The sequence below is a fragment of the Doryrhamphus excisus genome, chromosome 11, assembly GCF_030265055.1.
Source record: "Doryrhamphus excisus isolate RoL2022-K1 chromosome 11, RoL_Dexc_1.0, whole genome shotgun sequence".
NCBI classification, from domain to species: domain Eukaryota; kingdom Metazoa; phylum Chordata; class Actinopteri; order Syngnathiformes; family Syngnathidae; genus Doryrhamphus; species Doryrhamphus excisus.
Genome location: NC_080476.1, coordinates 1,322,242 through 1,335,456, shown reverse-complemented (window position 1 = coordinate 1,335,456; position 13,215 = coordinate 1,322,242). Strand labels below are relative to the sequence as shown.

Sequence of the window (13,215 nt, the reverse complement as noted above, 5' to 3'; positions counted from 1 at the left end):
AGTGATTAAGCCGAGGACATTGGCATTGTTCTTGAAGGCATCAAGGTGTTACAAAACCTTGATAATGTAGCATTAGGTGTTGCTGTTTTATTTGGATTGATGTATGCGCTGAACCTCAGCTATCCTGCTGACCTCCGCTATATTTTTGAGGTAATTCAAAAGATCTGGATGGAACTGGATGGAGGGAAACTTTCCAACAGAGCACTTGCTCTGAAAAACAGGCTCCATCAGTGAACAGGTCAGACTGATTTGACTGCACTTTTTTTTTATGTTTTGTTTCTCAGTGACAAGTTTATGCAGGATTTATTGCTTTTTGTTTAGAAAACCTGTTACTGTTATTATGTTCTATTTGCTCTTGAGGATGCACTGGATGCTCCAGCTCACATTATATTTTTGAATGTACTGCACTCTAAAAAATGATTCATGGGATTAGTTAGTTGAGCTTAAAATCAAGAGCTTTTTCAACATAAAAGAATAAGGTTGTTACATGGACTTATTTTAACAAGTTGGTAACTTATTTTAAGAAGTTGGTCCAGCTGAAAATATGGGGTTAGTTAGTTGAGCTTAAAATCAAGAGCTTTTTCAACATAAAATGATAAACTTGTGTCACTGACTTATTAAAACAAGTTGTTAACTTATTTTAAGAAGTTGGTCCAGCTGAAAATAGAAAACCATGTTAACTTAAATATGTATGTATATTTTGAACAAAACTTTCAAATTCAAATACAAAAACTTTATCTGTCCCCAGGGGTAATTCAAAGGCCACATTAAACATGCCGTTTCAAAACATGAGCACCGCTCATGTTCATAGTAATGGGAGCTTTTATTTTGAAAAAAACAGGGAAGACGTTCTATTGTACGATGTCTCCGAGATGTCAGGACCAAACGTTTCTCCGAATTTTCTGGATGAAGTGAACACATATTGGTAAGCTACAGGGTCACATTCTCACTTAAAAGGTTGTTAAAACTTGATGAAATGATATATTACCACAGCTAGAGCCAAATGTTCAACAGCTTCAGAAGCTGCTCTGCTCCTGCTTCTGGTTTTATCCTGCAATCACGTACAGAGAGGAGCCAGACTGCGACTGCTATTAATGCCTGTTGGAAAATCAAAAAAATCAGAAGAAAAAAACAAGAGTTTCTATGGAGTAATACGAGGTAAGTAACTGTTTTTGCTTTATTTTGTTCATAACGGCTACTAACTGTATCAGCAAATGTTGCACTAATTCGTGTTAACACAGACATAATTGAAATTAAGCTAATTTAGCCATTTTGTAAAATGGTAGGTTCATAGCTGCCTATAACTGCATGTTACAAAACTTTATAACTGAAGCTGTTCATACAGCCGACTTCCGCGCACATTTCGAAATGTCCTTTTGCCCGCGCTCTCTCGCCCAGCGCCGCCCCTCGACCGTTTATCGTCAGACAAAGACGTCTTCTGCTGCAGGTTTGTGTGTTTGGTTTACTGTGGCAGCCGAACGATTTTAATTAGCGGTAAACGTTAGTTATATCACTGCAAAGGTAAGAGAAATTAGTGTATTGTTTTGTTCAAATTTAAAGTTTGGACTACATTGATGAAGTTTGGCCAGCTAGTAGTTTCTGTTTTAAGTTACGTGTTGGTGTGTGTCTATGAGAGGTTAAGGCACCCACATTAGTTGTAGATACGCCATAGAAAAAGTTTCATTTTAGTAAGGCTGCAGTAGGCCTGGGTATTTTTCTGTTTTGCTATTGAGACAGGTGGCATTTTCTGAAGTTAGGAATTATCAAAATGTGTGTGTAGTGGTGTGTAGTGTTTTTTTTCTCATTTAGTTCACTTTAAAAGTAAAAAATATTGTAGCATTTAATATTAAGACAACAACAGTGAAGCAGTTCAACCATATTTAAAATCCTTTAGAACCCAAGACAAAGGATAATTTTTGTGCAGTTGGTTGCAAGCAAATTTTTAGTTTTTCCATCTTCAATTTAGAAACACATCATAGGCAATATATTTTTCTAAGTCATGCTGCACACGCTTTAAGCACTAAAGCTATGAATCACTAAACAATTCAAAATGTAATGAAAAAATTCAAAGCCGTTTAAATAGAGCTTTGTTTAGTTTTAAAAATGAATTGGACCTGTAAACTTTGCAAATTTGAAGTGTCAAGAAAAACTGATCTTTTAAAGCATTATAGGCTTAGACATGGCCATGGTGGAGAACTTCTCCCTTGCCTCCATTGGGAGTGTTATTGCTCGTTTAAAACATGGGGCAGCCTGAGAACCCATCTGTCAAGAAGCCATTCAACTCGTGAGACAGGGACACGCAGAGAAGTTCTGTCTTTTAAATGTTCATGTTGCTCTTTAAACACCATCTCCACAGAAAGAGAATACTTTGAACACATTGGCCGTCATTTAAAAAAGCAGGAAACAGTGTCTTGTGTTTTTGAAAATTGCTCTTTCAAAACAAACATTTATGGAACATTTGCCTCTCATAGGAGCCGGAAACACACTCCTCATTCCCTGGATGACTTCAAGCCTGAGCTCTTGCAGAGGTAGTATGTTAATCCTTCAAATACAGGGGATGATCCTTTTGACGAGGATATGGAGGTTACAGTGAGTGAAGATCCTGAAGATGAAGAAATGAGAGAACTGCCAAACTTAATTGAAAAAAATTTAGCCCACCTGCTGTTGAAAATGGAAAGCATATTCAATGTACCACAAAGGTGTATTAATGAGTTAGTGGAAGAACTGCACTTTATTTCTTCATCAGCTTCAGGTCCTCTTTTGAAAGATATTTTACAGTCATGCTTAAAGAGGCATAATTGTGAAGTTGATGATGTGATCATCTCAGAGATGGCGACAGACCTATGCAAGTCTAACCCAATTACATTAGCTCTAGGACATACTGCTCCTCTTTCCACCTCCTACAAAAGAAGGGAGTATTTCAAGGAGCATTTTTCCATGGTGGAACCTATAGAATATCTTCTCAGTTTGAGGGAGAAGAAAACTTTCCAATATGTACCAATTTTAAAGTCCTTACATGAGGTTTTGAAGAAAAAAGAGATCCAGGATTTGCTCAAACATAGCTCTGAAGCAGACAGCAGCTCTGACACTCACTACAATTCATTTCATGATGGCATACATTTTAAAAACAATAAATTGCTATCAGAAAATAATCCAGCCATTTCTCTCATTCTGTATGTGGATGATTTTGAAGTGTGTAATCCACTTGGCACATCAAGAAAAAAACACAAAATGACTGCTGTGTATTGGGTTTTAGCCAATGTGCCACCATTGCTCAGATCCTCGCTCACATCAATCTACCTTGCCATTCTCTGCAAGGCCGATGATGTTAAAAAGTTTGGCTATAGTGCTGTGTTAGAACCACTGCTTAAGGACCTTGCCAGAAGAAGAAGGACTTTACATTCCTTCAATAGGTCTACGAGTCAAAGGTACTGTGTATTGTGTCGTTGCAGATAACCTTGGTGCCCACTCTATTGGAGGGTTTGTGGAGAGCTTCTCAAGTACACACATCTGCAGGTTCTGTCTTGGAGAAAGATCTCAATTCCAGGTGAGTGAAGTTAAAACAGGAACATTTTGTCCTCGGACAACACAAGAGCACAGGGTGCATGTTCAGACAGCACAGAGAGATACAAGTGCATCTCATTGTTATGGAGTAAAGAGACAGTGCCCACTGACTGACAAACTAAAATATTTCAATGTTTTATCTGGCTATCCACCTGATTTGCTACATGATCTCTTTGAAGGTATTGTGCCTTTAGAGTTAGCACTATGCCTAAATGTGTTAATCAAAGAGAAATATTTCACACTTGAGGAATTAAATAAATTAATCAAAGAGTTCCCATACAGATGGACAGATAGAACGGATGCACCGCAACCAGTTCCACTGACTTTTGCTGCAAGAAAAACTGTTGGTGGAAATGCCCATGAAAACTGGGCTTTGCTTCGCCTCCTTCCCCTGATAGTTGGAGAAAGAATCCCTGAGAATGAACCAGCATGGCTGATCCTTCTGAACCTTAAGGACATAGTTGAACTTGTCCTTTCTCCTGTTCACACAGACCTCACTGTTTGTTTCCTTGAAAGCAAGATTTCTGAGCATCGGCACAGATTCCTGGAGGTTTTCCCTCAGGAAAGACTTATTCCGAAGCATCATTTTCTTGAACACTACCCACACCAGATAAAAGCTTTTGGTCCACTTGTGTCTTTGTGGACTATGCGCTTTGAAGCTAAGCACAGCTTTTTTAAGCGTGTGGTCAGACATACGCATAGCTTCCGAAACATTCTGTTGTCTCTTGCAGTGAAGCATCAGTTAATGATTGCATACCATCTACATGGCAGTAAAATTGTTCAGTCTCTACAAGTAGCAAAACTGTCAACAGTGGATTTGACTGTGCTGAGGGAAGACATTAAGAAAGCAGTGGAATCAAAATTCCCTGGTGAATCATTTGTCCACATGGCAAACACAGTGTGCTACAGTGGCACCAGTCATTCCACTGGCATGATCTTGGCACATGGTTCAACAGGTGGTCTGCCAGATTTTGTAGAATTGATGCAACTTGTTGTCATAAATGGGAAGGTTGGCTTCATTGTCAAATGTTTAAATTCATGGTATATTGAGCATCTTAGAAGCTATGAGCTTGAAAACACAAGAAGTGTTAAACTCATTGAGCCTAGTGAGTTGTTTGACATCTTCCCCATGGCAGCATACAGTGTTGCAGGGAAGCGTATGGTGACCCAGAAGTGCTACATTAATGTACCATAGATTGCAAAGGGGTCAGTATAACTCATCATTTGTTTGAGTTTATAGGAGAGACCTCACAAATTGCATCATCCTCTCTGTATATGGGGTTACTGTCTCATTACAAAAACGTTTTTTTCAATGAATGTGCTTGCCCCACACTTGAGCACAAATGATAATTTTCACTTGCAGGTGTAGTGAGAATATACAACTCCTTGAATGTGTGTATTCCAATAATATTTTTCAAAGTGTGATAATGTTCAATCTATAATCAAACATGAGACAATATTAGTTTCTCAATTTGCCAGAAGCATGGTAAGACTTTTAAACCCAGACCACACTGATTCTCGCTGAGGAGAGGATGTTAGGCTCTTGATGACTATGCCAATATGGAGATGTAAAAATGTCATCTGAGTAGTAGTTGTAAATATGAGGTCCATAATACTGACATGGACAACAAGATGGTAATCTTTGTAGTTTTACTTTTATTACATTATTCTTCAGGGGGAAATGTTAAAGTGAACAAAGCTTTGTTCCTATCCTTGTCTTTGCCACAGAAATAAAAGTCTTCAACATTTAATCATAGTATAAGCAGGCATATAGGATTTTTTGCATTGGGTTTTATAGAAGTATACTTATGGACACAAATCTGAGACTTGGTGTGAAGTTTGATGATGAGGAAATGTCAGTGTGATGTAAAATTTCTTGGAGACTGAATCAACCAGTACTTCTCAGCATACTAGTTTATATGATAAATGTGATGAAAATTCAAAGTCCAAAGCTTTTATTTATCTAGAGTAATTTTTAGTGGTCATATTCTCCTCCCATACTGAATGATTATATGTGTCTGCATGTATTCTATAACCCAAACTGATGTAATGTTTTCTCTAATAGATACCCTGATGTCTCCTCAAGCCAAACTTCGGATCATTCTTCAGGACCATGAAATTCGCAAACTGGACTTACCGGATGGAATCCCTGATACTGTGGATGAACTTGAGTCTATTGTGAGGGAGAAATTTGGGCTTGATGGGAACTTTACCTTGCATTATAAGGATGCTGACTTTGGAGAGGAATATTTTTCTCTTACCTCAACAAGTAACATCAAGGACAAGGATACCATTAAGGTGGTTCACATTGTTGAACCTCCTACAGTTACTCTGACCTTTACTGATGGGGACAGTTCCTTTGAAAGTGCATTAGTAGCCTCGCTCCCTAATTCTGAGACCTCTGTCCATCCTGCTAGCAGCAGCTGTTCCTCTGGATCGCAGGACACACTGATTCTTTCATCACCTGAACAGGTTACTCACCGTACACAGTGTTGGCCCACTACATTTCCTGTACCTAATTTTGCTTACGACACAGAGCTTGTGCTGGCCTCAGGAAATGAAGTTTTCAAGAAGGATGGAATTCAGCTCAACTTTGCCACAATCCTTCCAGACATCCTTGAGAAGCTGGCTGAAAGCATCTTTCTGTATGTTGCCTACCCCACTAGTGCGCAGTTTAACGATGTTGCTGAGGCACTGATTCAGAAGCATCCTTGCCTTAAAGAACCAGGGTCATATAATGGATGCTACGCATGGCAACAAAGACTAAAATATAAAATGGCCAGCTATAGATCTAAATTGAGAGGGCTAGGATGCCCTGAGCTTGATGTGAACTCTCTCAGAAAGAAGCGAGCGCATGAGAAAGCCCCTGCAAAGAATATCAAAAAGCCAAGAAGGGCAGAGGTGAACTATTTACCTCCTCACCCACAAGGAGAAACAGAAGGAACTTTGGAACATGTAAGATTGGAGCTCCTTGATGAAGTAAAGAAGAGGAACAACTGCCAGGTCATCAGTGAGAAAATGGCAAAGACTTTCTCCATTCGCAGGCAGGAAGTTGTCAATCAAGCACCACAAATCTGTGACATAAGAGACCGATGGCCGGCTCTTTTCGATGCAACTCAGGTTAATATTGTTTTATAAAATGGTTTGCAGTATGTGCTATGTCAGTCAATTTACTACATTAACAAATTGCACCTTTTTATTTGTATTTTATACAGATAAATGAAGAATTCAGAAGGATTTCCACTGGTTGCCTTGAGAGAACATTCATGGCAAAACTGGACCAGTATACCCCAAAAATAATGGCACTGGTGTCCTCAAGAGGAGGAGCTGCAAAAATGAAGATTCAGCACATAAAGAACATGCTGCTAGAGGTATAAATAAATGTAACAAGGTTCATTTAAAATAGAAAAAAAAATCACTTTATTTTTAGGAGGTGTTGATGGGTTAGTTAAATAAATATTTAAATAAATAAATCATAAATTAATCTTTTTAAAGATTGTTTAATTTTTTTTAAATTTAATTTTCTTGTATTATTTTACAGGACCAGTCGGTAGAAAGTAGGAGAGGAGCTGCAATCCGTAGCCTAATCGTGTACCTGAGAGAACAGGAGGAGGATCTCTTTAAAGAACAGCTGGTAAGTAATCCAACACTTCAACTTCAAGGATTTAACCTGGGCAGTATTTAGGGGTGGCAGACAGTGCAACTGAATGATAGGAACCAAAATCAGGACGATCAGTGACATATTCAGGAAGTTTTGTTTTAAGTGAAAGTAAGTTTTATCAGGGCTTTATGGGCAGCGTTTGTTTGTCAAAAGTATGTCATTAAAAATGTTTGTTTTGCTACTAAACAGCCATCCCCAAAGCCCACGTTAAATCCGGAAGTTAACCTAAGTGCAGATTCACTGTACATTATTCTTGTTTTTACATAAGACAAAAAACACTGATGTTGACTCTGATCCACTTATGCCAGAATGGTGATGAAGTGATGAAGATTGTTGTGAGCAGAGGGGCATCTGAACCAGCCAACGCAACAGTGGTGATTGAGGGAGCAGAAGTCCTGGATGGCCTGACTGTCCCAAGAGCATGTGCCTTGCTCATGGGACTAATGTATGCACTCAACCTGAGTTACCCAAAAGAACTGAAAAGCACTTTTGAGGTATTTCAAAAGATATTCCTTGAGCTGGATGCTCTGAGAGCAAGTCCCAAGGTAATGTCTCTAAAAGCTAAGAGTAAAAGTATTAAATCAATTTTCTACTCGAGTAAAGTACAAATCCTTAAAATCTGTACTCAAGTAAAGTACTTAAGTAAATTTACTCCGTTACTTTCCACCATTGATTATATGTAATAAACAAGTTTGACCATTAAACTGACTGAACTGTATTTATGTTAATAAAATTAATGTTATTGATAAAAAAAATTGAGAAAACAATTTGAAATATTTGTGATGAGAAATGAAAAACAAATGAGCTGGAATAGCTTAAATTAATTATATTGACAACTTAATTTAACTTTAACCATTTTATTAAAATTAAGTTGGTTCACCTGAATTGAACTTTAACCATTTTATTAAAATTAAGTTGGTTCACCTTAATTTAACTTTAACCATTTTATTAAAATTAAGTTGGTTCACCTTAATTAACTGTTTGCAGGATGAAGTAAATCATGTTGGTTGTCCTTAAATAACTTAGTTTCTAACATTAAAAGACTTGTTGGATTTACTGAAAGGTTTTAGTTGGAATTTCTTAAAAAGATTGACGCAAATTGTTACCTTAATTGAATTAAGCTGAGCCACTATATTTTTTTTTAGAGTGAGTGATAGGTTCAGATTGTTATCTGCTGTGAACCTTGTACTCTGAAAAAAGTTAGATTATTTGTAAGATGAATCCATTGCACTTTATGCAGAATTTACTTTTAATTCATTTTTGTTGTGAATTTACTGTGAAAACAGTTTTTGTGTTTTAATGTGATTTGTATTTTCAATATTTGTGTTTTGAAAGTTGTGGTTTTATGCTGAAGTTACTAGGCAACTGCACTGAGTTTAAAAGATCAATACACTAAATTTTGTCAATACAATCAGTTTTGATTTTTGTATTCGCACACACAATTGTCTACAATGTATTTGCCTGGCTTTAACAAATCTAGTTAAATTTAGAGACCTAACTTGTGTTGTAAGGACATAATAAAATTGCTTTCAAGTTATATAATACATTTAAATTATATTAGCATTAACAAATCAAGTTAAATTTAGAGACCTAACTTGTGTTGTAAGGACATAATAAAATTGCTTTCAAGTTACATAATACATTTAAATTATATTAGCATTAACAAATCAAGTTAGAGTTGCATTTGAAAAACAGGTATCTGAACATGAAAAAAATAATTTCATATTACTCAATTCGTTGGTGTTAAATCAACTTGATTATTTTAAATACTCGAACGTAATTGAAATGTTTTGATTTAACAAGTAATAATTCATTGAGAAGAAGAATGAAATTTTGTCAGTCATTCACATTCTTATCATGTGGGACCGATGTACACATTAAAATCAAATAAATCAAAAGGATTATTTTTTTCAGGTCTAAAAAAGGTCTATTTAATTCTAAGTTGCAAATGGCAGTTTGTTGTGAGTGACTCTATTAATACCCCTGAAATGCTAATATTTCAATCAATCTGTCTTTCATCGTGTTTTCTCCGGTTTTAGACACAGAACATGCACCGACTGGCCCGGACCATTTCAATCCAAACTGATTTACACTCAAGGTAAAATGCACCACCGCCTCTTTCCTTGTGTAGCACCATCTGTGCTGCCTCCAAAGATTCCAGTGCCTTTCCCACGGGAGTTGATGTTTCTGCTACCAGAGAAAACGAAGAACAAAGAAGAGACCCCACAGCCTGCCCCAGGTGAGTGATTAATCTTTCTATGTGACTGACTGCACTTGATATTAATATAATATTAACACAGTGTACATGTAATTTGGTTTCATTTTAGAAACTGCATGTGCTCCTGGGAGTCCTGGAGCCTCCACTCTATCTGCATCAGAGCCACAGTCTGCACAGAGACCCCACAGTAAGTAACACAGCAGTATAGTGTCACATTAAAAAGGGTGTCAAAATTGACATGTGCATGTCTGTTTCCAACTAGACCAACCACCAGTCCCACCTACGGCAGTCCCACCTACGCCTCCACCTCAACAGTTTCTGTCATTTGACCAGGAGGTCAATAAGTGGAACTGCACACACCAGGAGAAAATATGGATGAAGTTGGAACTGGAGTCCATGGGTCTGTGGCCAGGCTCCCGCCCTGTCAACAACCGTATGAAAACCTTCTCCCTGTGGCGCTTACCTCCCCAGCCTGAGCTGATTGACAGTATTTATGATCTGCCGTCCCCAAAGTATTTTCATCTTCATCCCTTTTTCGTCTGGAAGCCGGAAAATGACTACTTGATGGGGCGGCTAAAAAACAACTACACCCTGCCGTGCTCTGGTGACTGTTCTCAGCCACGTGTTGTCTCTGCTGGAGTCGGGAGACCGCGAGTGATTGTGGGCCTCACTGGACAATACTACCTGCTCTCCTCCAGGCTGTGCTGTAAGAGCTGCAATAAGAGGTGGTATTCCGACAACCCGCTCTGGCTGGAAAAGCTTCCCAAGAGGTTTACCAATCTGTTGCCAGCGTTACTGACTTACAAGAAGGCCATCTGTAAGTCAGTACTGGATGAGTTGAGACGGACTGGAAAATCACCCACAGACATGGCAGATTTTGCATCTCAAGTATGAGCGTGCCAACCTGGCCTATCTCCTGTGCTGCCAGAATGTCATGGATGGAGAGGCGGCCAAAAGACCATCACTCAGTTCCTTCGGCAGGAGCGAAAACCGGAGCCTTTTGGGGGCTACAGTGATGCTGATGGCTGGAACGGGGTCTCTGTGTCTGCCCACTACCTCACCGACTGCTTGCTGCATGAGTTCCGGAACCAGAAGGACACCATTCAGCGGATGCTGCAGGGTACCTTTGGACAGGCTCTCCGCTCAGACCACACCCGGAAAGTGGCCAAGAAAGTCACCTTTTCATCTGGTGTCATGTCGTCATACGCTGTGATGAATGAGAACTGGATGATCCTGTCCTGGGTCATGGTGCAGTCTGAGACGGACAAAACCCTGCGGCCGATTTATGAGGGTCTCTCAAACCGCTACAACAGGCCTGGCATTGAAAAAGCCCAGTTTCAGTGGGTTGACAGGTGAGACTTCATCACTTTAACCAGAAATGTTTAATTAGAAATTAACTCTATTAAGTGTCATTATTTCATATGTTGTTTGTGTTTCTCAGAGATTGCTGCGCACCGTACAGGGTTGCAGAGTCTTCTGCGGAGGAACACCTCAACTGGGATGCATGGCAAACAACTGATGCAATTGTTACTGAGGCCACATCTGGGAGCCTGTTGAATACATGTGCATCAAGAACCTCTTATAACAACAGTATTGTCATCAAGCTGGACTTGTTCCACTGTATGCGACGGCTTCTTCGTGAGTGTGCCTCAGAACATCACCCGTTATACAGCACCTTCGCACAGTTCCTGTCGGCTGCCTTCTCTGTGGTGGACCAGGAAGACCTGCAGAGGCTCCAGGATGCATACGTCTTCTGTGGCATCCAGCCTGCAAATCCCACCAAGCAGCATATTCGTGAGCAATGCAGGATAAAGATTCCTCCGCCCGGGACGCTTATTCAGAGAGTGGAAGGGGTGTTGAAGCACTTTCACCTGACCACAGATCCGAATGGCATCCCTCTTTATAAGCCCTCCATGCTAAAGAGATGGAGGATCCAACGAGTCCACATTCTGCGCGGTTGCCTCAGTGATCCTGAGGTGGAAGGGGGCATACTGTACCGCCGTGGAGGAAAGATACAGTTAAACCACGTGCCAGGTGAGCGTGCAGCAGTCCCCGTCTGGATCCCCATCAGAGGCACGTCGCAGCAGGAGGGCTACCACTTTCACCAGGCCAAATGGGTGACCGGCACGCAGGTCTCCCCAGAGCTGTTCCAGGCCCAGGCCATGACAGGAGTGTGTCGCTGGAACTATCAGCGTCTGCTGGACCTGAAACTGCCAGGCGTTTCTCTCCCGCCTGTTTTCGACCCTGCACTGATATGCTCCCTGAATGCTGTTTCCAGACGGGTCTTTGGCGAAGAAAAGTACCCTGCTCTTCGTCTGGCAGCTGAAGACACCGGGGAGAGGTTTGGCCTGGAGTACAGGGAGCCAGAATGTTGTCGGGTCCCTTTAGACTGGGACAAACATAAAACCAAGAAGGACCCCGGCCACTCCACAAGTGCTCCTTCTCCAGGCATCCTGTCTGATCAGGGAGCAGACCCAGTGCAGCCTTCCTCCACACCTCCCACCAGGCTTTTCAGCTTTGTTCCCCACTCTGTTCACCCTCTTCAAACTGCTACGTCTAGTCATGTGGCCCCTATCCCAGCATCTGACTTGGACAATGAAGCTTCTGTTACTGAGCTTCAGCCACAGCCAGGTAAAAACTTATCCAATCATGTGTCCCCTTGTTCTAATAGTGTTGCATCTTGTTTGAACCAAATAACAAATGTGTATCTCTTGGTTTTCTTTGCCTAGAGCCCACAAGAAGATTGCCCATCCAATGTTCTCCGACTGCTGCCCGCACTGGACCAGTGAAGACTGGAGGGAGAGTATTTGTGTTGGACCACAAGCGCTGGCCGTCTCCAATGAAGTCGGCAATTGACGAGCTCCTTAATAAACACCGCGGGCACGAGGACATGATCAAGCTTGTGGTTCGGGAGTATGGCACTCTTGTCCACAAGTCCAGCAAAGACCCCAACAGCATGCTGCATCCAACATCAAAATTGCATATTTCCAAATACATAAAACACAACAGTAAATTTCTCAATACATCATCTTCACTAAATACCAGCCCAGAGAAGCTGCAACATACACAGCAGCGTTGGCAGTTGCTCAGCACTACCTCTGCTGTGCCTGTTGTGACACTGCCTGCAGCTATGGTCATTCCACCATCACCACCACCACCACCACCTGCTCATAGCCCATTGAAGCAGGAGCAACCACCTCCCGTGTCAAAAAAAACTCAAACAAAAACATGTCTGTGCTGTGGCCAACCAAAATCAAAATATCAAGGGGATGGGACATCAATAGATGACTTTTATCAGCGGGGCCCTGTCAGATACTTTTATTGCTCCACAAAAGTGTTCCAAAAATATGGTGCAGAAGGTCTGACAAACCCCAAAATGCCGTTTCAAGAGTTCAGTCAAACAGATTTCTTCATTCTACATCTACAAATACATCTACTGCCCTGCCAAAGTCTTCTCTATCTATAGAGAGCACGGGATGGAAAGAGAGATGAGCTGGAGGGAGTTCCAGGCCTCTCCTTTTTATGAAAAGGAGAAACAACGACACCAAAATAAATGAACATTTTTTATTATTATTCAGAGCTTGTTATTAGTATTCTTTTTTTTTTTTTTTTATCTCTGAGAGTGTTTTTAAGTGGCATGGCAAACTGATAAATAAATATTCTTTGTTACATTGCATTGATTTTGTGTTTTATTTCAAACACTGGTATCAATTAAGCCTGATATGAATAGTTTGTAATCATATAGGGATTAATTGGAAAAAAATTATATTGT

The 13,215-nt window shown here is 40.3% G+C and overlaps 1 protein-coding gene across 1 annotated transcript; it reads left to right on the top strand.

Annotated features, from left to right (window-relative positions):
* The first annotated feature begins 6,339 nt into the window (after positions 1 to 6,339).
* Positions 6,340 to 10,799, top strand: LOC131138251 (uncharacterized). The gene is made up of 6 exons (XM_058087039.1): positions 6,340 to 6,684; positions 6,780 to 6,935; positions 7,106 to 7,198; positions 7,534 to 7,822; positions 9,357 to 9,464; positions 10,372 to 10,799. The coding sequence occupies exons 1-6, from the start codon at positions 6,340 to 6,342 to the stop codon at positions 10,797 to 10,799; spliced, it is 1,419 nt and encodes a 472-aa protein (XP_057943022.1).
* Positions 10,800 to 13,215: the final 2,416 nt, after the last annotated feature.